At 36.8% G+C, this 27,272-nt stretch overlaps 1 protein-coding gene across 5 annotated transcripts in view; it reads left to right on the plus strand.

Annotated features, from left to right (window-relative positions):
* The window catches only part of OSBPL8 (oxysterol binding protein like 8), a 185,396-nt gene that overhangs the window by 64,762 nt on the left and 93,362 nt on the right, over positions 1-27,272 (plus strand). Inside the window, exons 1-3 of one of the 5 annotated variants that reach the window (XM_014795062.2) lie at positions 3,966-3,985; positions 10,436-10,472; positions 16,589-16,726. In XM_014795062.2, coding sequence (XP_014650548.2) covers positions 16,636-16,726 — 91 coding nt within the window. In that variant the 5' untranslated portion in view covers positions 3,966-3,985; positions 10,436-10,472; positions 16,589-16,635. Of the gene's footprint in view, positions 1-3,965; positions 3,986-10,435; positions 10,473-16,588; positions 16,727-27,272 lie in introns of those variants that run through there. The other 4 variants (XM_004417888.2, XM_014795200.2, XM_014795282.2 and 1 more) reach the window with 4 other exon arrangements.

Raw genomic sequence — 27,272 nt, forward strand, 5'->3', positions numbered from 1 at the left:
TATGTGTGGTAGATAGATATTATGAGTCATGGAGATTAATGTTCCCATATTTTTATTAGCAGTCTTGTCTGTGGCTTGATACTGACCAACATGAAATACTAATTAGTGATTTGTTAGAAATAGAACTCTAGGAGCAAAGAAGGTGTTTGTTATGTAGTCCAAAGGCCAAGGTCATGGATTTAATTATTTTAGTGGACAGTTAACTTTTTTTCTTGTTTCATAACCACAGACTTCACCAGCAGTCTCACCAGCTGCGTGATGTTAGTTACAGCTGACATATTGATTGATTTTGAACTTTATCCTTATATGTGAAGACCTTGATGAAGGAGGTGGGTTGAATCATGGCAAGAGGCCACCAGTAGCAGAAGAAATATAACTTATGCTCCACTACCAAAAACTGGTGGTGAATCTGTAACAGTGTTATTTATGAAGGATAGAATTATTTAATAAAAAGGATGGGGGAATTCCTAACAATGGAATTTGGGCGTATGGTGGCTGAAGACTAACAGTGGAAAAAAATATGAGTATGCTTTAAGTTACAACTAAGGATATTCTTAGGGCTGTGGTAATTTTCTATGTTGAATTGTTAGTATAACAGAATTTCAGGACTGTAACAGTTCTCATGAGCAACTAAGAAAACTAAGTTCAAGATATTTATTCAAGTTATATTAATTCAAGTTATTATAGTTTGTGTATGTCTGTCTACACAAGCATGCAGAATGTTAAGTTTTGGAAAATACAAAGATGAGCAAGACTTGTTTTTTGCCATAAGAGAATTTAAACTAATTCATTTAATTTAACAGAGGAACTTAGCAAACTACCTGTGAGAAATTCTTGGCTTGGAATTAGGGTTATAATAATGAGTAAGCCTTTTTTTCATTCCTACATTTATTCATTCAGTATTTGTTGAGTGTCTACCATGTGCCAGGCTCTGTTCTAATCTTAAGTGATACAACAGTGAACAAAATAGACAAAGTTCCTACTCCAGTGGAGCTAACATCCCAGTGGAGGAAGACTAAAAAAATCCCTAAGTATGTACTGTTATGTGATTGTTGTGATGAAAAATAAAGCAGGGCAAGAAGGGTAGAGCTTACCAGAATAGGAGATGGGTGTTGCTGTTTTCTAGGAATATCATGTAGGTCTTCTGAAGTGGCTATTGAACCGTGTCCTAAAGGTAGTTTTCTAGGCAGAGATGAGCCAAGTGTGGAGTTCACAGGTCTGTTAGACAGACTGTGGTGGTTAGGCTGTAAGTGTTGAGGTTTTGGGGGAAGATGAGTGAAGGAACTTTCTACCTCCTCAGGCAGGAAGATGGAGGTGCAGGAGCAGTGTCCCTAGGAACACGTGGAGCTCTGTGGGCTCTCCTCTGTGCTTCTGCCTGATAGAAGGATGATGACAACACAGATAGAGTGTTACTTTATTAGGCCTGGCTAGGATGTAGTATCCATTTGTTATGCCTGGCATGAAAGATCAGGAAAGCCCTTACCAAGGGCTTATGTGATATTTTATCTGGGATAAGAAGAATGAGTTCACCAGGAGGGTAATTGGGATGGCCTTAACGGGCAGGAGCTCAGGAGAGGTTAAGGTGGGAAACTAATTTAGGGAGTTGCCAGTGAATAGAGCCCATTTAAAATTCAAGTCAATGGAATCATCTTGGGAAAGCATGTTGAATGGGGACTAAAGATATTCTCGGATGCAGCCTTGGAGAGTAACTATCTTAAGGGGATGGTGCCAAGCAGAGAGAGGCAGGAAGAGAAAGGAGAGAAAATAGCTTGGAAACTAAGGAAGAGGAGAGAGTTTTGAGAAAAGGAGTGGTCAGCAGTGGCAAATGCTAGAGAGTGGTCAGTTAGGTTGAACTAGGGGAAGGTAAGGTTGTGCTAGACCTGAGATGTCCAATAGGGTAGCCACTTATGGCTAATTTACATTTAAATTAATTAAATAAAAAATTCAGTTCCTCAGTCTCACTAGTCACATTTCAAGACTTTAATAGCCAAATGTAGCTAGTAGCCACCCTATTGGACAGTGCAGATATAGAGTATTTCCATCATTGCAGAAAGTTCTAGTACAATGTGACAGCACTGTACTAGACCATTATAATATTAGGGAAAAGTTAAGTAAATTTAATTTTTTATTTATTTATGATAACAATACAGAAAAATACTATGACATAACTAACCATGCATTGTCAAAGAACTGATGTTAGCAAGTCAGAGTTGGGGAAAAATAACTTCAGCTTGGACTTTGGTAGCAGAATCGGTCATTTAAATTGAGCCTTCAAGTTCAGGGAACTTTCGAGCTATTGAACAGGGAAGAAAAAGAAAGTAGGGAGAAAATTGCAGATCACTCTGAGCAATCAATTTTACTAGACAGAGAATTTAGATAAGTGGAGTTTTGGAGTTGCAAGGCTATCTCATAGGAGATCAAAACATTTCTATGGAATGAATAATTGGGCCCAAGTGTAGAAGATTTAAATACCAGGTTTGGGGCTTATTTTGTAAAGAATAGGTGTATCAAATGTTTTAAAGTGGAGGAGCAGCATGGCCAACGTGATAGGGAATTAAGTTGGTAAATTAATCTTTCCCTTCTTGATCCTTTCTTAGTCTTGGTCAGTTGTTGTATGACCAAGTATTCTGCCTTATGTCTATGTACTGCTTTAAAAAAAATCTGTCAAGTACACTCATGTAAACTATTATTGAGCCTCAGCAGTTTTGGAAAGTTGTAAGGTTTAATAATTATGTATTCACTGAGGAGAAAATAAACCTCAGTGAAGTTAAACGACTGCTAATGATTGGGCTAGCTTGAAGAATGAATAATATTGGGTAGACTGGAGATAACTGATCTCAATGTCAAATAAATTACTATATAATAATACAGTCTTCAATGTATGGCGATCTTCTTGCTAGTAGGGACCATGTCTTAATTTGTTTTGAATTCCAGTACCTAGCATAGTAAATGAGTGAGTGAGGTGAGATTGAATGCAGGGACATCTATTGAAAGGGAGATGTACAAGTTAAGAAAGGAGGTGATATAGGCCTGGTTTAGGTGGTATTAATGGGAATTGAAAGAAAAGACTAGATGTGAGATAGACATTGTGTAGGTAAAAATCGCCAGAACTTAATGACTTTATTGGATGTTGGGGAAAAAGAGAGTTTCAGATGATTTAAGGGTTTTAGGTCTGAATAATTGAAAGAAAGATGGTACCATTGAAAGAACTGGGCAAATTGGTGCAGATGCTGGTTTCTGAGGAAAGGTACTGAATGCTATTTTTGACATAAAGATGTTTTCTAAAACAAGCTTAGAGCCCTTTCTTTGATAACAGAATTTTAGAACCAGAAGTTACTTAGCAATAATGTCTGAACATACGAGTAGCAGTGTTTTGGAATGAAGTTTTGGAGATAGACTAGGTCTGAAGAAGAAACTTGGAAGTTGTCTGAATAAAAGTAATAAATAATCCTGGAGTAGGAATAGAATCTGCAGGAAAAGAGCAGGTAGAGAAAGAAGAACAAATAGTTGAGGAATGAACACTGGTTATGGCCACTCACTTATTGAATGGGAGGGCAAAATGGAGAAGGAAACAGTCGAGAAGGGAAGCCAGAGCAGTGGAGTATGTTAGAAACCAAGGGAGAAGAGGGCTTGCATGGTGAAGAGGCTGATAGAATTAAATTCATGCAGGGAGAATAAGAACAGTGAAAAAGCCCCAGAACATTCCACAGAGGACTATACAGGTTGGCAGATGGACTGTCATTTCCTGAAGCCTCAGGAATTTTTTTTTTTTTTAAAGGATTTAGTTTCCAGTATAAACGTACTGTTGTACTTGGTTTTTTTTTTTGCTACTTCTTAAAAGGTTAATGCACCACTTAATTCATTGGATAAACTCTAGGTGCTCTCTAGATTCAGATTCAGGTATATGAGATTAAATCCCTCCTGAGAAAATTTGTTTTTTTTTTAGATCTTGCCAAATTCAGAAGTTGCTGAAGTTCAAGAGACAGTGAGTAGTATACAGTGCTAGGTTTGAAATGTTAACATTTGTATATTTTTCCAGGATTTCAAGTTGGATTCTTAAAATATATTTTTCACTATATTTCATCATCGATGATTTTGTCGCTGTAAGAGGTAGCTAATGTAGATTGAAAAGATCAGTTTAAAGAATTATTTTCATTTTTTCCAAAATGTAAATATGTTAAATCTTTTTTGAATATAAAAATAACGCATACCAATGTGGCTTATTTAAATAATATAGAAAAATTTAATAAATAAAATCCTACCTTATAAAGGTAACCCTTGTTAATATTTTGGTGGCATCTTTTTCTTAAGTTTGTTCATATGTGTATATCTTACATATGAAATTTTATAAAAGTGGAGTCATTTCATACAAACTTTTTTATAACCTACTTTTAAAAGGGAATATATAATGGATGTTTCTCAGTGAGTGAAAACAAAACTTTAATGACTATATAGTATTTCATTGTGTGAATGTATTATTATGTGTTTAATACCCTGTTTTAAATAGATTACTGTTGTAGATTACTATAAGTGATGTTGTGCTACATATCTATGGACACATCTTTTTGAACATTTTGGATGATCACCTTAGTATACATTCCTAGAAGTGGAATTGCTGGATCAAAAGTGTGATTAGGTTATTTTTAAATAACTGCCTGGCAGGCCAGATCATATTCTCTATCTAACAGTGATAGGCTCTAGTTCCTAGAAAAATATTCTTTTAAAATCTGTCCTGTAAAACTTAGGGATAAAATGTGCATGTGTGTGTTTTGCAAACAATTGCAGGAAAATATGAAAAATTCAGTTAAGTATAGAGTGATGACACCTGTTGAAAGAACAAACAGATCTCAGATGCATTATATATCCCTCACTGAAGTTTCTTACTCTAAGGGCCAAAGATAACACTAAGTAGAGCACTCTAGATGTTTTATATAATGCTCCTTCCGAGCTGTGGCTTCTGAGAGCCAGCTGCAGCAGGATTGCTTCTATGAGTACAACTTGATCAACTTTATTGGGGGAGGAGGTGCCACCTGCTTCAAACTTTATTTTCAAGTTGTACTCTTATCAATGCTTGATAAGCTCTTTGTACTTTCACTTAAGCTCGAAAGATGAGTAATCGAATCAGTGTAATCAAATGATTACTTGATGAGTAATCAAATCAAATTAAGTCAAATCAGTGTGTATGAGAAGGCAATGGAATCAAGCTGTAGGTCTCATGGATGGTTTTTGTGTTAAGAGAGTGGCCTTCTGTCCTGGAGTGCTCAGGCCTGAGGGGTTTCCCAGGATGAAGGGTGTGATGATGAACTTCTGCCTATTCTATGTTTCTTAAAGATTGCAAGTTTTATGTTAGTTATAGATGGCCTGGCAAATATTGAGAAGTACATTAAAATAAAATAACATTTTTTACATAATGCTCTTGAGATTTTTAGACTAAGATCAGTAAAGATTTAGATAATGGTATATTTCATGCTTTTAATTAAAGTACATTGGTAGTATACTAATTAGTAATAAATAGAGAAATTCTAAACATGTTACTATTATTTTACTATTTTCAGCCCATACCTATTGCTAAAATAGAGAATTTATTTATATGATTAAGAAATTATTGAGATGACTGTGGACAATGTCAAAGGGATAATGGTAAACATGATAAGTTACTCAAATAGAGAAAATGTTTCTGTCATATCTTAATGATCTTTTGCTGTACAAGCTGAGGAGAAGTTCCTGGATTCTTTGAGATTCTAGTAGTATTTAGGTTCTCTAACAAAAGCCTAGAAGAGTGGCTAGCTTTTTTTCTTTTTTTAAATATCTTACAAGATATTTGTGTAGAGTGTTTCTACATCAGTAATTTCACATTGTCTTTATTCATGTGTTATACACCGTGAAACTGCACAAATTAGACCAGGTCCTAAAAGTGGTAAGAATAGGAAGTTAGTAGGGTGCAGTTTGGCCATGTGCAGAAGACTTTAGGGATGTAAGTTACTTGGTAAAATTAACATGTAATCCTCAATTACTTGTGTCCCATTTCCCATTAGCATTACTTGCAAGCAGCTCTGGGAGGATGACTTCACTTATATCCCAATTTAATGGCTTTTTACCCACATCCTTATGGGGAAGGTTTCTGAAGCCGTATATATTTGTTTTCTGGTGCCTTTTCTTTTATCCTGTGGCATTTTTCAATCTACTGTGATTAAGCCATTCAGGTCATATACCCTAACTCTCACATATCATGATTTTTACTATTTTCTTTTCAGCCTGAACTTTTCCCTGTACAGGTCTGTTTGTCCAACTGCCTGCTTGACATTTTGACTTGGATGTCTAACAGGCTTTTTGAACTTAACCTGTCCCAAGTTGAGCTACTTATGTTTCTCCCTGGAAACAGCTCCTCACTGTCTTTTCTATCTCAGAGAATGGCAGTTCCATCCTTCCAGGTGCTCAGACCCCAATACTTGACATCATTTTTATTCCTCTTTTTTTCTTTTGCCTCATACGTGGTCTATTTGGAAATCCTGTTCACTCTGCCTTCAAAATTATTCAGAACTCGACTACTTCTCGTCACCTTCCCTGCTGCCACCATGGTCCACCTTCCCTGCTACCACCAAGGTCTCCTTCATCTCTCCTCTGGATTATTGCAGTAACCTCCTCACTGACCATACCCTTGTCCCTCTAGTCTGTTTTCAGCGTAGCAGCCAGAGGTATCTGTTAAGACATCATCATATCATGTCACTCCTTTTCTCAGAACCATCCAGTGGCTCCCCATCTCTAAAACCCAAGTCCTGACTAGGCCTTATAAAATCCTACAGTCTGCCACCTCATCTACTTCTTTGACTTCGTCTCCTCCTACTCTCCTACTTGCTCGTTGTGTTTCAGCTCTCTGGCCTTGTTACTATTCCTGGAACACTCCAGGCCTGCTCCCATCCCAACCCTCTACTCTATACTTGCTTCTCCCTCTGCCTGCAGAACTGTTCCCCTATATGTCCTTATGGGAGATTTCCTCATTTTATTTAGTCAGCTCTCTAGGGAAGCCTTCCTGGGCCACCTGTCTAAAAACTTAACTCATTCTTCCCTAACATTTTATATGTCCCCATTCTCTGATTATTTTTCCTTAGTATTTTTGCTATATAAGGTACAATGAATTTTTACTTGTTTATTATGTTATTGTTCATCTCCCCCCTAAAACATAACTAGTACAGGGCAGGATTTTTGTCTATTTTGTTCACTACTGTATCCCTCAGTGCCTAAAATGATACCTGTCTATGTAGTAGTTACTCAGTAAATATTTGTTAGATGGACAGAAGGATGGATGGATAGATGGATGGATCAATGATAGGAATAAATGGACAGTGTTTATTTTGATTATTCTTCGGTGCCTCAATCTGAAAAAAACAGGATTAATCCAATAAAATCAGGTTTATATGATATAAATATGCATGAGGATATAAAGTTGAGAGTCAGCATAATTTGGAACAAATATTCAGAAGTTGCTGTATATGCTAGAAATTATTTTCTGAGAGTAAACAGGCAAGGAGTACAGCTGCACTGAAGTAGACATAGTGCTGTTAATCAACAAAATTTGAGAATATAACAGAACTGTATAATGAGAGTGAACATAATATTTTACTCAAAATAGAAGACCAACTCAGAAGCCTTCAAATATGATTGGCCCTGTGAAATTAAATATTCCCAGCCGTGTATAGATGGTTAGAACCATTGCTGTCCTTTAGGAAGCTACTGCTAAATCTAGGGAAGCTAGTAATTATTCATATCAATATGGGAATATCTTTTTAGAAGATGTCTATGAAGCATTTATAAAGTTTGCCAGAGTTGCCTCTGTCATTTTCCTAACTTCTTTCTGTTTTCCAGGATTATTGTAGTTATTTATTGGTGTATACCCATCCTCAAATTAAGTGGTATAAAAGAACAAGCATTTATTATTTTATAATTCCTGTGGTTCAGGAATCCAAGAGCAGCTTTGCCAGATGTCTCTGGCTCAAAGTCTCTCATATGGTTGCAGTCAGGCTACTGGGGTGGGGCACTGCTGCATCTCATCTGAAAACTTGACTGGGTGGACGGGGTGTGGGTGAAGGCGGAAGACCCACTTCCAAGCTCACCTAGTGTTTGTTGGCCAACATCAGTTCCTTCACCTCTTGGGCCTCTACAAGGCTGCCTCATGACATGGCAGCTGGCTTTCCCCGGGGTGATATATCTAAGAGCGAGTGAGAGACTGCAAACAAGATGCAAGTCATAGTTTTTTTACAATCTAATCTCCAACATGACATCTTATCCTTCTGCCATATTCTTTTCATTAGAAGTGATTCAGCAAGTTCAGCGTACACTCAAAGAGACGGGATCACTGGGACCATTTTAGAGATTGCCCACCACAAATAGTTTTCTCTCTTCCAACATGCTTGCTAGTTGTGATGACGTGGCCATCAGTAATAAGGACTTGAGCACAATTAGTTAATTGTCACCAAAGCTTTTTTTAGTTTATTTGTAAAGCTGAAATCACTTTGTAAGTGAATGAGCTTAAATGGGCAACTACAGAAAAATGAATACAGTCACACATTGCTTAAAGGTGGGGATACGTTCTGAGAAATGTGTTATTAGCCGATTTCCTTATTGTGCAAACAGCATAGAGTGTACTGAAGGGGAACAAAAATTTGTCATCTCAAAATTTGTCTCTAACATGAGGATTATTTTAGGCTGGTTATTTTTAAGAAATGAAAGACTCAAAGTTTTTCTCATTACCTCCCCTTACCTGTGTAAAAGAATTCAGATTATAAACCTGACTTGAGAAGTGAGCAGTCACCTTAGCAAAACATGAACTAGGTGGTAGAGAGGGAGGAACCTAGAAAAGCCTGTTGGGCTCCCCTCCGTGTTCTTCTGTTTCTGTGTGGCAAAATACTTGTTTTCCAAGTGTTTGCTCCTTTTCACCTACATGTGCCTTCCTTCACTTTGAAGTCCCTTACTCTCCTCGTCCCCAGCATCCTCTTTTGTCTTTAGCTGAGGATGGTATTTAAGGAGAAGGCTTCGGGCAGTTTGGTGAGTTACTTGGTTTTCCTGGATTTCTCCCATGTAACATGTTATTAAACTTTTGTTTGTTTTTCTCCTGTTAATCTATCTCTTGTCAATTTAATTCTTAGACCAGCCAGAAGAACCTACAAGGGTAGAGGAAAATTTCTCCCTCCCCTACCCTACTTACATAAACCTGGATGGGATAGCCTACTACACAGTTAGGCTAGATGGTACTAATCTTATGGGTCCACTGTTGTATATGCATTCATCATTTATTGAGACATTGTTATATGGCACCTGACTGTAGAGCAAATGCCTTTAAAGGCACTAAAACATAATTTCAAGCATTGTGAAATAGCTGTCACTTTAGGGCAGTAACAGGGCCAAGATTTTTTCCAAGAAGACACCAGAAGCACAAAGCATACAACTGCTACCTTATTTTTTGGTCACAGCCAATTATGATTCCCCCATTCCCTTTAGATAAGACCAAACAATAATGTAATCAGTGTGGATTTTCTATTTCGGTTGTTACTTTAGTTTTGCTATGTTACCATACTTGGTATTTGAAATGAAGGAGAGCTGAGGACTCTGTTCTTACCTTACCAAGGGAGATCAAAACTCTTGTCTGTAGGTGACATTTAGTGTAATGTATGTTCAAATAGTTATTAGACAAAAGGTCATCAATCTTTGTGCTGTTTCTGACTTCCTAAAGACAGGAGCTCCAGATGATAGGTTTGCTGTTTCATGAGACCTAAGAAAATTTTGTCTGACTTAATAAAATTTATCTTTCTAATCAATATTCCTCTTTGGGTTTTTTTTTTGCCATTTGAGAGGAAACTTGTTCTACTTTGTTGATGTCTTTCTTAAAGCTCTTTGCACAATGCTTGGCATATAATAAGCACTCTGTAAATGTTCCTTTCTTTTTTTAGAAGAAAGACTGAATTTCTGTGTAGTGTTAAGTGCTTTCATGGCATGCAGAACTAATATTTAATAGTGCATGGGTGTTGTATATTTTTAAACCACTTAAATTTAAAGAATGAATAATTTTGGCTGTCCCTTACATCTCTATGTAATTTTTACCACTCCTAACCCATATCTCGAATTATAATTCTAAGTAATTTTTGACTTGAATAATTTTCAAAACAAAATACTTGGGTGATTTCATTTTTCTCTTTCCACCTTCATTTTCCAAAATTAAAACTAATATTTGATAATGCCTAAGCCAAGATCTTTTTATGTGTGGAAAAGGAAATTCCTTGTGAATTATGATTATTAGCATTGATGTGCATGTGCTTCCTACTTATAAACTAACGCTATTTTCCTTGTCCTTTTGTTTCACTGCTGCTTCAATCCTGGTGCGTTTTGCTTCTTCCTGGTTTGGATTGTATTTGTTTGCTGCTCAATTACCCTGCACTAAAAGCTTCTTGGTGATAGCAAAGATGTCCTTGGGCCATCAAGTAAGTAGCTAAAGTTGGAATGGCATGTTCGGGGAGTTGGTAATATTTTGATGTGTACTTAGAAAAGGCATATGGTATTTCTGTGTTTCTTTTTTTTTAATTGGATAAATTTGAAATGTAACATTGTGTAAATTTAAGGTGTATAGCAAGTTACTTTGATACCTTTATATATTGTAATATGGTTGCCATTGTAACAATACTTTTCATATTACATACTTATAGCACAATATTATTGTCTATATTCAGTATACTGTATATTAGATCTCTATGGCTTATTTAGTACTCGTTACAAGTTTGTACGGTTCAACACCATCAATCTTATCTCCCTAGCCCCCATCCCCGTGTAACTACCGTTTTACTCTCTTGTTGTTTGTGGTTTTTTTTTTTTTTACAGATTTGACTTTGTAGATTCCATGTATAAGTGATAATCATACAGTACTTGTCTTTCTCTGTCTGACTTAGCTTGCTTAGCATAATGTGCTCCAGGTCCATCCATGTTGTCACAATTGGCAGGATATCCTCCTTTCTCATGGCTGAATAATATTCCATTGTGGTATTTCTGTTTTAATTAGTAAGTCTTTAGGTCAGGCGAACTGATTGGCACTGCTGAACTTTAAGAATAGAATAGAATTTTTAATATCAGTGGAAATGGTTCTATTTTAGGAACTGGGTTTTATAAGTGGAGGTCTTTAATTTCTACTTGGAATAGACAATAATTATTGCAGTTGTATGTTTTAAACATATATAAATAAAAATATGCAACATATATTAGAGATGAGTTTATATTGTACTTTGCCAGCTATTAAAAGGCAGCAGCTGTATACTTATTTACTGGAGACCATATATCTTTTAGAGTGAAAAGTAATTTCATATAATACTATATTAGGATCTGTACTATTGAATGAAAAAGCTACAATGATATATACCAACATATTTAAATTCTTTGAGTATTTGAGAAAAGGTATACCATCTGTAAGGGAAGATTTAGGATTTGCACAGAGATTATTTATGACTTTAATTACATCATTTTAGCTTTCACTTAGATTGAGGGCAAACACCAGTTTCAAAGGTTGTAAAATTCTTCATATTTTGCGCTGGCCCTGTGGCTTAGCGGTTAAGCGTGCACGCTCCGCTACTAGCCGCCCGGGTTCAGATCCCGGGCGCGCACCCACGCACTGCTTCTCCAGCCATGCTGAGGCCGCATCCCACATACAACAACTAGAAGGATGTGCAACTATGACATACAACTATCTCCTGGGGCTTTGGGGAAAAAAAGGGAAGAGGATTGGCAATAGATGTTAGCTCAGAGCCAGTCTTCCTCAGCAAAAAGAGGAGGATTAGCATGGATGTTGGCTCAGGTCTGATCTTCCTCACACACACACAAAAATTCTTCAGATTTTATATTGATGAGTTGAATTCAGAAAGTGAGGAATGGTAGTTATCGAATCATATTCTCCTTAGAAGTTGCAGCTGGTATGTTAATTATATTACTATTAATTATTCCAGTGTGATTAGTTTCTACTGTACTTAAGATAGTAAATCAGTATGAATAGCAAAGGTTATTTTACTTCCACTACAAAGTAGAACCAGCAGAGGGCACTGTAATGCTATCTTTAGTAGGCGAGGCAATTGATTGTACTGTCAAAAACTATATTGGAATCATGCAGTGATTCATTCCTCAATTATCTGTCGTCATTTAGCAAGTCATTGTTCAGTGTCAGTTTTATGCCAAGGGATCCAGATAAAACCAAGTCACTGCCGTTCTTGAGTTTATATTCGAATAGTCTACTATTGAGCAAATGATGTAGGACATCAAAATGATTTTTATATTATGCAGATCTTCTTTTGTCTGTGTAGTTGTTAATGTTTGTGAATGAGGTGAGAGAAAACAAATAGAAAAATGGGCTTTCTGTTTTTTTCTAAAGAAGTGCAGTCTTTATAGCTGTTTCTACAAACTCTTTCACTTCAAGATTATCAAAATCATAAACAGTAAATACCTCAGTCAATAAGGGCTTAGAAGTGGGTGAACAGAGCTACATTTACACTTTTCAGATGATTTCCTTTTTTTATAGTGAAGTTATTCAAGACATAGATACTATGTCTTACTGATAGGATACTAAAGCATACATTAATTTTATTAGTTGTTTTTCTCATAGTATATTTTAAGTTAGCCTTAAATGTACTGTCTGATACTACAAAAGGACATATGTAGCATATGTAAATTATAAAGCATAATCATACAGTCAGTGTATGTTGAACCCACCACTCAAGAACTTGAATCTTACAAATACCTCGTGTCCGTCTTTGTGCTGCTTCTCTCTTCTGTACCTGTGCCTGCCCCCCAGAGGTGAGGACTAGTTTGTATTTTTTGTTTATCATTCTTTGCTTTTTTAAAAATAGATTTTTTTTAATCTTTTAATTACATATGTATCACTAAGTGTTGCTTGGTTTTTAATTTTATGATATCATGTTATATGTCATCTTCTAGGACTTGCTTTTTGTAGTTAACATTTTATTTCCAAGATTCAGCCATGTTATTGAGATAGATTTGGAACATTCCTTTTCAGTGCTATATACTATTCTGTTATATGCTTATACCACAATATATTAATCTATTTTATTTTCAGTTGATGAATATTTAAGTTGTTTTGATTTTTGCTATTATGAACAGTGTTGTTATGAAAAGTCTTATTCTTGTCTCTTGGTATGCACATATAAAAGTATTTCTAGGTATAAATGTAAGAGTGGAATTGTTGGGCTGGTACCGTATACTGAAATTCAATTATATAAGATAGTTCTAGGTTGTTTTCCAAAGCGCTTGTATCTGTTTATACTCCACTAGCAGTGCTTAAGATGCCTTGTTGATCCCATTCTCATCAGTATTTGGTATTATCAGACTAATCAATTTTTGTTAATTTTCCTGAATGTAAAATGTCTGTTTCATTGTGATCTTGATTTTTATTTTCCTGATTACTAAAGTGGATGAACATCTTTTTGTCTGTTCGTTGGCCATTTGCATTTCTTCTTCTGTGAAATCACGATTCAAAATTTTCCTCCATTTTTCTATAGCATTATTGGTCCTTTTCTAATTGATTTATAGGAGTTATTATTTTTTTAAAAACATATTCTGGATACCAACCCTTTGTTAATTACATGTGTTGCAAATCTCTCCTCTTGTTTTGTGTTTTTTTTTTTCCAACGTTTTATGGTATCTTTTGATTAAATGAATTCTTAATTTTAGTATAGTAGAACTCAGTTTTTTCTTTTTTGGTTAGTGCTTTTTAGTGTCTTTTTAAAGGAATCATTGGTTTGTAGTGCTATTCTCTTACATTTTTTTCTAAGAGTTTTCAAATTTCAAGTTTTAAGCTTTTTACATTTATGTCTTTAATTTTCATACAACTGTTCTTTGTGTGTGGTATGAGAGTGGGGATCTGTTTTTCCAATATGGATAATCAGTTGTCCTAGTATTATTAATTGAATAGTTTTTCCTTTTCCTACCTCTGTTGTATATCTAGGTTCCACATATGCATGGCTTTGTTTCTGAAAGCTCTCTGTTATGTTCTTTAGGTCAATTTGTCTCTCTCTACATCAGTACCGTAAGCTTTTAATTTCAATAATAATTTTTAGGAATTAAATGGATCTTGGATTTAGTAACCAAAGGAGCCACTGTATGCTTTGTGATAATGAAGTTTCATAAACATATAAAATTTGTTGATTGATTTAGTCAATAAAATTCTGTTGAACACCTTCAGTATGCCAGGAACTGTACCGGAACTTGAGGATTTATGGGAAAATAAGGCAGACAGAACTCCCCTCTCTTATGGAATTTACGGTCTCGTGGAGAAGGCAGACAATAAACAAATAAATGATATAATTTCAGATAGTGATAAGAGCTACAATGAAAATCATGTAGGGTAAAGTGATAGAATGTAACTGTGGAGGAGTAGGCACTAACCAGAAAAAAAAGAATTGATACGTTGTGCTGTATTAAATTAAGAACTTATTTATCAGAAGGCACCACAAAGGACTTTTCTGAAGAGATGGCATTTGAACACAGACAACAAATGATTAGAGGGGTCAATAATTGAAGATCTGGGGTAGGAGTGTTCCAGGTAGAGGGAACAAGAGATATAGAGGCCCAGAGACTGAGACAAGATGGCATGTTTTGAGGAACACCAAAAAGGCCATCATGGCAAGAGCCAAGTGAATACAGAGGAGAGTGTTAGAGAGTGAGGTTGGAAAGATAAGCGGAGGCCAGACACAGTTGAATCTTTAGGGTATGGATTTTATTGTAAGCATAATGGAAAGCCATTGAGATAGTTCTGCATGATGCAGATCTTTTTTTTAAGATTTTATTTATTTATTTTTCCCCCCAAAGCCCCAGTAGATAGTTGTGTGTCATAGCTGCGCATCCTTCTAGTTGCTGTATGTGGGACGCGGCCTCAGCACGGCCGGAGAAGCGGTGCATTGGTGCGCGCCCAAGATCCGAACCTAGGCCGCCAGCAGCGGAGCGCGCGCACTTAACTGCTAAGCCATGGGTCCGGCCCTGCATGATGAAAATCTGATTTATGATTTACAAAGATTGCTCGGGCTTCTGTGTAGAGAATGAACTCTACATAAGCAAAGAGTAAGGTGGTAAGTCTGGAGACTAGGTAGAAATCTGCTGCTGTGATCCAGTGGAAAGGTGATAGTGGCTTGAATAAGGTGGTAGTTGTGGAAAGGGGGAGAGGTAGAAGGATTCCAGATAACTTTTGAAGGTTGAGTCTGAAGCTGTCACAGATGAATTGGATGTGAAGTGTGAAAGAAAAAGTTGAAGAATATATCTAAGATTTTTGACCCGAGAAATTGGGGGAGGGAAATAGTGATTCCACTGAGATGGGGAGAGGCACGTTTGGAGGACAGGCAGAATCAAGAATTATGTTCTGGATAAATTTGAGATGCCTGTTAAATAATAGAGTCAATTATAAAGGCAGGCATTGGATATGTGAGTTTGAATTCAGGAGGAGATATAAATTTAGGAGTTGTCACTGTATAGTTTTTTTTTTTGTGGACTTGATTGGAAAATAAAATTTTAATATCTTGGATGATAAGTGAAAGTGTGTTTGAATTTTTACTTTGAAATTTGAGGAGCTAAAATATAATTTTGAAAACTTGAGCACAATAGAAAACATGTTAAAGCAATTTGATTTAAAAGATATGGTGATAAAAATGTGAATATGAAGTTCTGTTTAAGTTAAAAATTAAGTCTAGAGTGAAGACAGAATGATTCTCTCTCAAGATAAAACTGAAGTTTTTGTAGACTGAAAGCACAAAAACATAAAAGGAGAGGATGTGGAGATCTAGGGCATGTGGATTTGCTCACGATTTGCCCTATTCCTTCATTGACTCTTTTTCTCTTTTCTGTCCTCTCTGGAACTGGCATTGCTTTTCCTCTATTAGTAGCTTGGCCAAAGCCCTAGAGAATATTTAAATTGATTATTGGGGCAGCAAGCTTTTAAGAGACCAGACTTTGGAACCAAATGGTCCTCAGTTAGAATCTTACCTCTATTCCTTAGTCTTTGGCAAAGCAATCTCTGAAGATGAGGTTTCCGCATCTCTAAAACAGGAATCATACCTACTTTCCATGAAAATTAGAAATTAGAGTAGAAATTCTGGTGAACATAAAACGTTATTTTATACTGCTACTAGTTTGTTTTTTTTCTGATCACTAATGAGGTTGAGTATCTTTTTGTATGTTTATTGACTGTTTGTATTTCTTCTGTGAAATTACTTTGTCTTTTGCTTGTTGTTCTATTGACAAATAGAGAGAGTTAACAGCATAATACAGCTTTGAGTACTTTTTATTATCAGTTGAATATGTATTTTCGTTTTTGTAATGTCTATAAAATATAATATAATGTATAACTTATGCATACCTATTAATTCCTCTTGGATTGATAGCAAAGTGAAATTAAAAGAAAACCAAACAATTATGCAAATTTATTAAAGTACCTAGTTGGTAAATTGACTGTAATCATTGAGACCATTTCAATCATAGTCCTTTTCCATGTTATTAGCTGTGCTGTTATGTAAATCTATGAGTTAAGTACTAACTCTTTTTACCCTCTTTCTTTGAGCTGTGGTAGCAAACAGTGACGAATCTCAACTTCTGACACCAGGAAAGATGAGTCAGCGCCAAGGGAAAGAAGCGTATCCAACGCCAACCAGAGATTTGTATCAGCCATCTTTCAGTCCTGCAAGTCCTCACAGCCAAGGTAGGAAGTTGTGGTTTTCATGCGTTGTTGTTATTTTTAAGGGGAGAATGGCATGTTGGGTCTGTCTTAACTTTTTGGGTTTGTCATAACTATTTTGGGTTTGTCATAACTATTTGGTTCTAGAGAGTTTTTTTGTTTGTTTTGTTGTGGTCATCCATAATTATACTCCTGAAATGAGTACATTTTCCTTTAGACTCCCCTTATTCCTCTTAATATTCTCCAGCATTCTTGGTTAGTTATACCATTCTTCTAATTCAGTGATTATCAACCTTTTTGATCAGGACTCCTTTACACTGGTAAAAATTATTAAAGACTCGAAGGGCTTTTGTTTCTTTGGGTTATCCTATTGATACTTACTGTATTTTAAATTAAAACTAAGAAATGTTTTTAATGTTTATTATTCATTTAAAATAACAATAATAAACTCATTATACTTTAATATGAGTAACATATTTTTATGAAAAATAACTGTTTCTTTCCCTTCTCCCCCCAGAAAAATTGGGTGAGAAGAGTGGTATTGTTTTCCTGCAGGGTCTCTCAGCCTTGGCACTCTTGACTTCTTGGGCTGGATAACTCTTTGTTGTGGGGCCGTCCTGTGCATTGTAGGATGTTCACTAGCATCCCTGGCATCTACCCATTAGAAGTCAGTAGCACTTTTCCCAGTGGTGACAACCAGAAATATCTGTAGATGTTGCCAAAGTCCCTTGAGGGACAAAATCATCTTTGGTTGTGAACTAGTGTTTTATAGTTTTCGCAGATCTTTTTAATGTCTAGCTTAAAAAAAGACACCTGGATTTTCATATCTTCTTCTGTAATCAGTGTGTTGTGATGTGATGATTTGATTGAAGTATATGAGTAAAATCTGGCCTCACACACATATGTAGTTGCAAAAGGGGGGTTTACATTAATAGCTTTTATACATAATTGTGGATGTTCTTCTTTGATACTACACCAAAACTTGGTAAGTGGTAGTTTCTTAAATGCTGGTTGCAATATGGAATCTGAAACCATATTAGTAAGCTTTTCATACTCTATTAAATTAAAATCCATTGATCTCTCTTGAACTTGAATGGCTCTTTACTCATGCCTGATTTTGAAACATCATGCATTGGTCATTTGGAAAATAGTTGCTCACTGAATTATGCAGATCTACCAAGTGCTGACATATTTTAAATATAATACAAAGAAGTGCTTTGTGCATAATTCTCATTTTGTCACACAAAATGTTAAAACCATGTGTACTCAAGGTTTAAGATTAATAATTCTTCTGCTTTGTCAAGGACATTTGTAAGTAAAATTGGCCTTCTTTTACTGCAAGGGCATGGCAGTGAAGAGTTCAGTGACTACTACTACTGTTTGGTGCCTCTGCCTTGTTCTGTGCTAAGGTCTCAGCAGTTTTACCCAACATTGCTTTTGTACCATGAGTGAAAATGTCGACATATTGAAAAAGTATTATGAAACTAGTTTTGACCTTTTAGACACTCTGAGGGAGTCTTGGGGACTCCCAGGGATCATGGATCTCATTTCTTAATTCTTAATTGATGTTATGTATATTGGATTCTGCTTCTTAGCTAAAGTTTATTTAATCAAATGCTTTGAACTCTCCTGTGGTACTACTGATAGCTGTGGTGGAAAGACTTAATGCTTTTAAAACCCAGAACATGGGCCGGCCCCGTGGCTTGGTGGTTAAGTGTGCGCGCTGCAATGCTGGTGGCCCGGGTTCGGATCCCGGGCGCGCACCGAGGCACCACTTCTCCGTCCATCCTGAGGCCGAGTCCCACATACAGCAACTAGAAGGATGTGCAGCTATGACATACAACTATCTACTGGGGCTTTGGGGGAAAAAATAAATAAATAAGATCTTTAAAAAAAATAAAATAAAATAAAATAAAATAAAACCCAGAACTTAAATTTGGTGTTTGAAAGCTAATATATACTTAACTTATCAAGTATTTTAAAAAATTAAATTTAGAGTCTTATACTGTCTGCACAATTAGTCAGGTTTTGGTGTTGTTACTTTTGAATTATCCTTTGAAATTAGGCTTTAGTTACTTCTTTTTAAATGAGTGTTAACTGGTAAATAGTAAGTTACATGATCATTTTCTACTTTATTTCAGTGGAAAATGTTTTTCTAGTCAAGCGTTAGATGGAAACATTTTTACATAGCATTATTAGAACTGGAAAAACTTTATATAACAAGATAGAAATAATTACTGTTAACACTCATTGCTTAGTTGTTGAATATATTTTTGGGAAGTTAGTATTTTTGTTGTCAAAATGCTTTTTTGAAGCTGAAAGTGGCTATATGGTACACACTGGTGTAAATAAGCTTCATTAAGATAAAATTCCGAAAGGATGCAGCTTACCATTTTTTTTTTTAACGTGCACCAGAATTTTGACTGTAATAGATATGGTTCATCTGATTCATGTATCTGTATATTAGAATATTTAGAGAAATTTTTTTTTTTTTTTGGTGAGGAAGATTGGCCCTGAGCTAACATCTGTTGCCAATCTTCCTCTTTTTGCTGAGGAAGATTAGCCCTGAGCTAACATCTGTGCCAGTCTTCCTTTATTTTGTGTGTGGAACACCGCCACAGCATGGCTTGATGAGCAGTGGGTAGGTCTGTGCCCAGGATTTGAACCTGCAGACCCTGGGCCGCTGAAGCAGAGCACGCAAACTTAACCACTATGCCACTGGGCCAGCCTCTAGAGAAATTCTTTAACTTGGAACTTGATGCAACAAAAGACTTAGTTATGAATTAAAGCTACCTTCATTTGTATCTGTCAAGAACATTTTCAGGCAAACAGAATTTGAGAGAATAGTACAATGAACACTAATATTCCCATGATGTAGATATAAGAAATTATTAACCTGTTGTTGTGTTTGTTTCATTTATTTGGGGCTGGGGCTGGAATATTTATAGCAAATTATAGACCTCATGATATTGTGGCCCAAAATACTTAATGCGTCTCTAAAAATTAAGGACATTTTCTTGTATAACCATAAAACCTTTATTACATCTGACAAAAATTAAGAATAATAACTTACTATAACCTAACACCTAGTCCATATTCAAATTTCCCCAATTGTCCCCAAGTCTTTTCATGGTAGGCTTGTTGAAACCAGGATCCCAGTAAGGTTCATACATTGTATTTGGTTGTTATGTCATTGTATCTCCTTTAATCCTGAAGAGTCTCCTTGTTGACTTTTATTTTCTATTGTGCGTTTGACTTTTTTTTTTGTGTGAGGAAGATCAGCCCTGAGCTAACATCCGTGCTAATCCTCCTCTTTTTGCTGAGAAGACTGGCTCTGAGCTAACATTTATTGCCAGTCCTCTTCCTTTTTTTCCCCAAAGCCCCAGTAGATAGTTGTATGTCGTAGTTGCACATCCTTCTAGTTGCTATATGTGGGACGCGGCCTCAGCATGGCCAGAGAAGCGGTGCGTCGGTGCGCGCCCGGGATCTGAACCCGGGCCGCCAGCAGCGGAGCGCGCGCACTTAACCGCTAAGCCACGGGGCCGGCTCTGTGCCTTTGACTTAAAGAAACTGGGTCAGTGTCCCTATGGAGTATTTGACTTTTTGGATTTGTTTGATTGCCTCTTTGCAGTATTGTTTAATTTGTTCTTCTATCTTCTATATTTCTGTCAACTAGAAGTTAAATGCAAAGGCTGGGTTACCTTCAGGCTGAACGTTTTTGGAAGATTTTTTTTTTTTTTAATTGTTTATTTCTTTTTATTGATGTTTTAATAGTTTTTGGAAGATTATTTTGTAGGGGACGTGTACTACTTCATGCTGCAGTACATGAGAATCCCTTAGATCTGATTGTCCCACGGTTAGTGATGTGAGGTTGATCAGTAGGTTCAGGTGGTAACAGCCCGATCCTCTTCGTTGAAAGTTGCATCTTTTCTCCCCTTATGACCTGAAAGTAAAATAGATGTGGTTGGCATCAACTTTTCACTTAAAGGTGTAAGTACCCTTTGATGATCATTGAACCGGTTACATTAGGGGTTGAAACGTGGTGAATTTCTAATTGTTTCATTATTTTTACGTTTGTTACTGAAGTTTTCCTGTAAAGAAGAGATCTTAATTGTCTTAGGGCTACTTGGTAAACGTTGAAATATCGTTCCTACAGGAAGGCAGGATAAATGGTTATTTCCTCCTAAGTGCCAGTTTTTAGATTAATTCTTTTGGCCTTTAAGATTTTTTTAATATCATAAAGAACTCATGCATTTTAACCTACTCATTATGTTTCAATCATTGGTGAAATGAAGATAATAATAGTATCTAGTACCTAGGCTTTTATAAGGCTTAAAATGAGTTAATACATATAAAAAGCTGAAAACATAGCCTAGTAACTGATAACCACTCATGACAGCTGATTAATAACAACAATTATTGTCATTACTATTATTATTATTTTAAATAAATGATTCTTTAGATTGAAGGCTGTTATTTCAGCCTTTGCTGTACTTCAGCATTTTATAGAGGCTCATGTAGAAATTCTTATAGTGTGGATGGCCCATGTATAATTTTTCTTTTTTTTTTTTTGTGGTGAGGAAGATTGGCCCTGAGCTAGTATCTGTTGCCAATCTTCCTCTTTTTGCTTGAGGAGGATTGTCCCTGAGCTAACATCTATGCCAGCCTTCCTCTGTTTTGAATGTGGGAACGCTGCCACAGCATGGCTTGACGAGCGGTGTGTAGGTCTGCACCAGGGATCCGAACCTGCAAACCCTGGGCCACCGAAGCAGAGCACAAACTTAACCACTACGCCACCAGGCTGACCCTGTAATTTTCTATTATTTTTATTGTTTTTTAGTTTTTACATTTAAAGTAGCCACAGTGTTAGTTACATCCTGATTCGTGCCTAAATGTTCCTGGGTGGGTTATGGCTAAATTAATATTTATAGAATGAATTACATATTGAAGTCAACCTATTGGCTTTTCATAATGCAAAATATCTTTCTCTGGTTTACCTACTGAAATTTCATATCGTTTTCAGGTGTCTGAGGTTTCTTTGAAATAAAATATATCCAGTAACTCTTGGTTATGATGAAGATAAACTGCTAGGGGAGATGAACAAATGTCTAGAAAACCTCTTTGATATGTCTACCATGTCTCAAGTACTCTTGATCAGTATTTCAACTTCTGAATGGAAAGAATTAAGAGTTCCAAAAACTTATTGATAGTGATAATGACTAACATTTAAAGCTCTTCATGTCTCTAAGTTCATTTTTCATGCATTAGCTCCTGGAATTCTTACAAGAACCTTACAGTATATAAATTATTCTCCCTGTTTCACAAACGAGGAAACTGAGTGGTTGGTAAGGGTAATTTCCTTGCCCCAGTGCACACAGTTAGTATGTGATAGAGCTAGAATTTGAGCCTAGATATTATGACTCCAGAACTTGTTTATTTTTTTTTAAGATTCAATCAATTTAGTCCTAGATTTTTTTGAGGCTCAAATTTTTGAAATTTTAACTGTCTCCTGTGTCTTTTGATATAACCCCATTAATATGTACAATGCTTTATGTGGAGATACTTGTTTTTCATTTGTTTTGAGTAATATCTTGGAGTGCAATTGTGGAGTCATATGGTAAGTGTATGTTTTACTTTATAAGAAATGGCCAGACTGTTTTCCAAAGTAATTGTACTATTTTACATTCCTCCTAATGAGCATTCTAGTTGCTTTGTATTCTCAATCTTTTTTATTTTAGCCATTTAGTGGATGAGTAGTGATATTACAGTGTGTTTTTTTTTTTTTTTTTTTTTTTTTTAAAGATTTTATTTATTTAATTTTTTACCCCCCAAAGCCCCAGTAGATAGTTGTATGTCATAGCTGCACATCCCTCCAGTTGCTGTATGTGGGACTCGGCCTCAGGATGGACGGAGAAGTGGTGCCTCGATGCGCACCCGGGATCCGAACCCGGGCCACCAGCATTGCAGCGCGCACACTTAACCACCAAGCCACAGGGCCGGCCCTACAGTGTGGTTTTAATTTGTATTTCCCTGATGACTAATGATGTTGAACATCTTTTCATATACTCATTGGGCACTTGTGTATTTGAAGTGTCAGTTCAGAGTTTTTGCCCATTTAAAAAATTGGCTTATTTGTCTTTTTGTTGAGTAAGAGTTCTTTGTATATTTCAGTATCATCCTTTTCTAGCTGTGTGTGTTGTAGTTTCTTCCAGTCTTGTTATGCCTTTTCATTGTCTAAATGATTTCTTTCAAAGAGCAGATGTTTTTAATTTTGATGAAGCCCAATTTATCAGATTTTTTCCTATGACTCAAGTTGTTGTTGTTTTCTATTAAAGAAATCTTTGTCTACCCTAAGGTTACAAAGAACATTTTCTGAGGTTTCTTCCAGAGGTGTTACATTGTCATGACTCTGATCTCTCTCTTCATTTTCATTCTTACTATCATCATCTTGGGTCAGGTCCTTATCATGTCACAACTACATTACATAGTACCACAGCCTCCTAACTTCTATTAGGACCTCTCCCTCCAACATACCAGGCTCATCTTTTTTAACAAAACAGCCAAATAGAAAATTATTTTGTTACATATTAAGATGAGATTATGAGAGGATTGGGGTTCTTGTATGATGTATATGACCAGAAAATACATGGATCCTGTGAAGTAGGTCTCTGAGGAAAATAATATGGATAAAGACAAATAGAAGATTGTAAATGAAAATACCACTTTTTATTGTATAAACTTGTAACTGAAAACTTCACTGGATGCCTGCATTTATGTCACTCTTATTCTCAAAATGTCAATGCGACTGTTGACCGTTGCCTAGAGCAGTGGCTCCTGAGTCTGGCTGTGTCTGAGAATCACCTGGGAGCTTTGCTTAGATAGAGATTCTACTCCATCTTTTCAAAATCTCTAGGGTGAGGTTGTGTATTTATAAAGCTCTCCAAGTGTATATGTGTAGCAGCATTTGGACCAGCAGGTGGAAATCAGCAGTCAAGAGCATAAATTACAGATTCTATGAGCTGGTAGTCAGGACTCTTAGAATGTTTGCTTTTACTCTACCCTTCCAATTTCATTTTGTGTTTCCCCTCACCATGAACCCAGCTAGATGGCTTTCTTCACTGTTTCCCAGTGAGACTGTGCTTTTATTTATCCTCATCCTCCACTGTGTAATGTCTTCTTCCTTCCCTTTGCTTATCAGAGTACTTCTCAAATCCCAGGGTGCTGTCAGTAAAAAAATCGCCTCAGAGTAAGGATCGAATCAAGAGTGTGTCTGTAAGATTCTTTGTTGAGACCTGTAAGATTTATAATTTTATTTATTTATTTATTTTTTCCCCCAAAGCCCCAGTAGATAGTTGTATGTTATAGCTGCATGTCCTTCTAGTTGCTGTATGTGGGACGCGGCCTCAGCATGGCCGGAGAAGCGGTGCGTCGGTGCGTGCCTGGGATCCGAACCTGGGCCACCAGCAGCGGAGTGCGCGCACTTAACCGCTAAGCCACGGGGCCGGCCCAAGACCTGTAAGATTTAAAACAATGCCTCTTAGAGTCTTTCAGCTAGACAAAAGGGCTTCAAGGAGTCTCAAAGACGTACCTTTTTAGAATGTCTCAACTAGTCAAAGAGCTTCTAAGGCTCTTAAGTCTGCTATCCCACAGCACCATGACACTCAGCCAAAAGTAGAGAGTGGCCTATCTCAAAGAGATTTGTGGATGTGGTGTCTGTCTATTGGAGTTAATTCCAATAAAATTCATAGGAAACACATGCATTTTTGAGAAGAATGGTACTATGGAAGCACCACCAGCTTAGACAGAAAAATGATAGACATAATTCAACTAAAAAGAACCTTTATGTGTTTGGGGAATCCTGATCTTGTATGGGCAGGAAACAGGCTGAGAAAGCTAAACTGTTGCAAGCATGGACCATTTCTTAGAAGTAGGAAGAATGATTCAGAGGATGCAGCCAGGAGCCCAGAGGGCAGAGTGAAGAGCCGCAGAGGACTGTTTTCAGGGAACAGAACTGATGACATGCACCTAGCAGATTTCACAATTGCTATGGCACTGTTACATGTCTTCTTTGTAACTTCCCATCCGCTACATCTTTTGAACTCAAGTGTGTATTGCAATCCTGTCTCTGGCGTACTGCAGTGGGGCAGATGAGTTATCTTTTGAGGTAATGGGATTTTGGCTTAAGAGGAGCTGTATCTGAGGAGCTGTATGTGAGCAGCTAAACCCAGAGTACCATCTGCACATGAACCTGATTTAGATAGCAAGATTCTGGCTTTACAGCAAATGCTGTAATAGGATGACGTTTTGGTGGGAGGGAGGGCATTGAGTGTATTTTGCATTTGGAAGGAATGTGAATTAGGTGGAGTGTCGTATATTTCATTTTCAAAGATGACAGCAACAATATCTTTTATCTCACGTGCTCTTTTTCTATGTGTCCTTGTAACTTGGTCATCAAGAAATGGAGTCTATTCCTCCTTCACCCCTGCCCCTATTGAATCTAGGCTGGCCATGTGATTACTATGACCAATAGAATGTGGCAGAAGTGACATTCTAGGATTTTTGAGACCAGACATTAAAAAGACCTGGTAACTTCTGCTTTTGCGTATTGGAGGAAGCCGTCTTCCATGTAAAAAGTCTCCCTATCCAGACACTGCCATGCTGTGTGGAAGCCCAAATTGGCCAGCCTCCAGCTGTTCTAGTTATTCTACCTGAAGGACCAGATGTGTGACGGAGGAAGCCATATTGGGTGTTACAGCAGATGCTATGTGGATCAGAGACAAGCCAGTCTCCCTTGCCTAAATTGCAGAGTTGTGAGCAAATAATTTTAGTGTTTAAAACCAAGTTTTGGGTGGTTTATTGCACAGCAATGGAAAACTGTAATAGTAGGCAGCACAAAATAAGTAGAATTGCGTTTATAAATTTGGAAGAATACAGTATATGTGAGAAAACTCATTACTGGACTGTACTGAGGTGAATACAGCCTGGATGAGAGTGACAGTGGTGGGAATAAAAAAAAGATGGAGAGATATTTAGAGGAAAATTTGTTAGGGATTAGTGATTGGTTGGATGGGGATGACAGTGGAAAGAGAGAAGGAAGAATCAATAATGACTCCTAGATATTTTGCTTGGGAAACTAGTTCAGTTGTTTACGAAGATAGGGCGTTATGGAAGAAGACCATGTTGGGGGAAAGATGCTGAGAACTCTAACTTTGGACATAGTGAGTTTGAAGGATTTTAGAGTTATCCACTTGGAGTTGTTCAGGAGGAAATTGGCTTTATGGGTTTGGGATTTAATAGGCACTTCTGCACTGGAAATGTAGATTTGGAAGTCATCAGCATAAATAGAGTAATTGAAGACAGAGAGTTAAAACAATCGTGTAGATTAGTTTCGTGATTCCCAGACAGTATTTTTTTTTAAATGAAGTAGAATGGGATCAAAAGATCGGAGCTTATCTGTGAAATTTTCATCTGATACTCATGTGTGTACACATACACACCCACACTTGATGTAAAATATATTTCTGATTGTGAGTTGTGAAAACTTTGGGAAGAATTGTAGCATTAGAAAAGAAGAGAGTTGGAATACAGTCCTAAGAAATGTCAACATTTAAGGGTCTGATGGAGAAGGGATTGGCAAAGGAGATTTGTAAAGGAGTGTTGTATCCCAGAAGAATGAAACGGGGTTTTATGAAGGAGGGGAAGTGACCTACCATTTTGTATACAGTTCAGAAGTCAAGCCAGTTAAGAAAACTGAAAAATTGTCAATGGACAAGATACACTTGCTAACTTTTGTGAAATTAGTTTTGGAGTCAGTGATGAAGGCAGAAGCTAGATGGCAATAGGATGAGGAGTGAGAAAGATAAGGAACTGGAGATAGTTAAGATAGCAAATTCTTTTAGGAATTATGCCCTTGAAGTGGGAGGAAAGTGTATGGTAGCTAGACAAAGACATGGGGAAGAAAGGAGATTTGTTTTAAGGTAGGAGATATTTATGCATGTTTAAACATTGACTGAACAAAGTCAATAGAGAGAAATACAAAATATGGGAGAAAATGGGGAAATTAATTGGGCAAGTTCTCAGAGAAGGCAGCAGGAATTGAATCCAGTGTGAAGGTGAAAGGATTGGTTGGACTAGGAATACAGCTAGAAAGTGGAGGAACCATGATAGTGGGATTGCCAAGTAGTGTTGAGGCCTCTGTTGAGGTTGGTATCAATCTGCCCTAGTGTGGGATTTTCTTCTGTAAGGTTACACTTTTACAGGTGTGTGCAACAAAAGAATAGTGGCAGAGTGAGTGTGGGATGCTGGCAAGGAAGTGGAGATTTAATGGATGAGTTTGGGGAATTGCTTTGGTGGAAGGGGTGGGATCTGTAGGAGGAAATGTCAGAATCAGTGGGCGGTTTAAAGGCATTGTATAAGTGGCTTTGGGGGCTGAGGCAAGGGCTCTCCAACAGAGGAATATTGAACTGATAAAATAATTGAGGGTTAGTGTAAAAGGAAGAAAGTTGTAGGGTAAATGTCTTTGTTAGCTCCTTGGGGCAGACTTTGTCTTTTTTTTTTTTTCAATATTACC

Source organism: Ceratotherium simum, chromosome 25 (genome assembly GCF_057802395.1).
Source record: "Ceratotherium simum simum isolate JZ-2026a chromosome 25, ASM5780239v1, whole genome shotgun sequence".
NCBI lineage: Eukaryota > Metazoa > Chordata > Mammalia > Perissodactyla > Rhinocerotidae > Ceratotherium > Ceratotherium simum.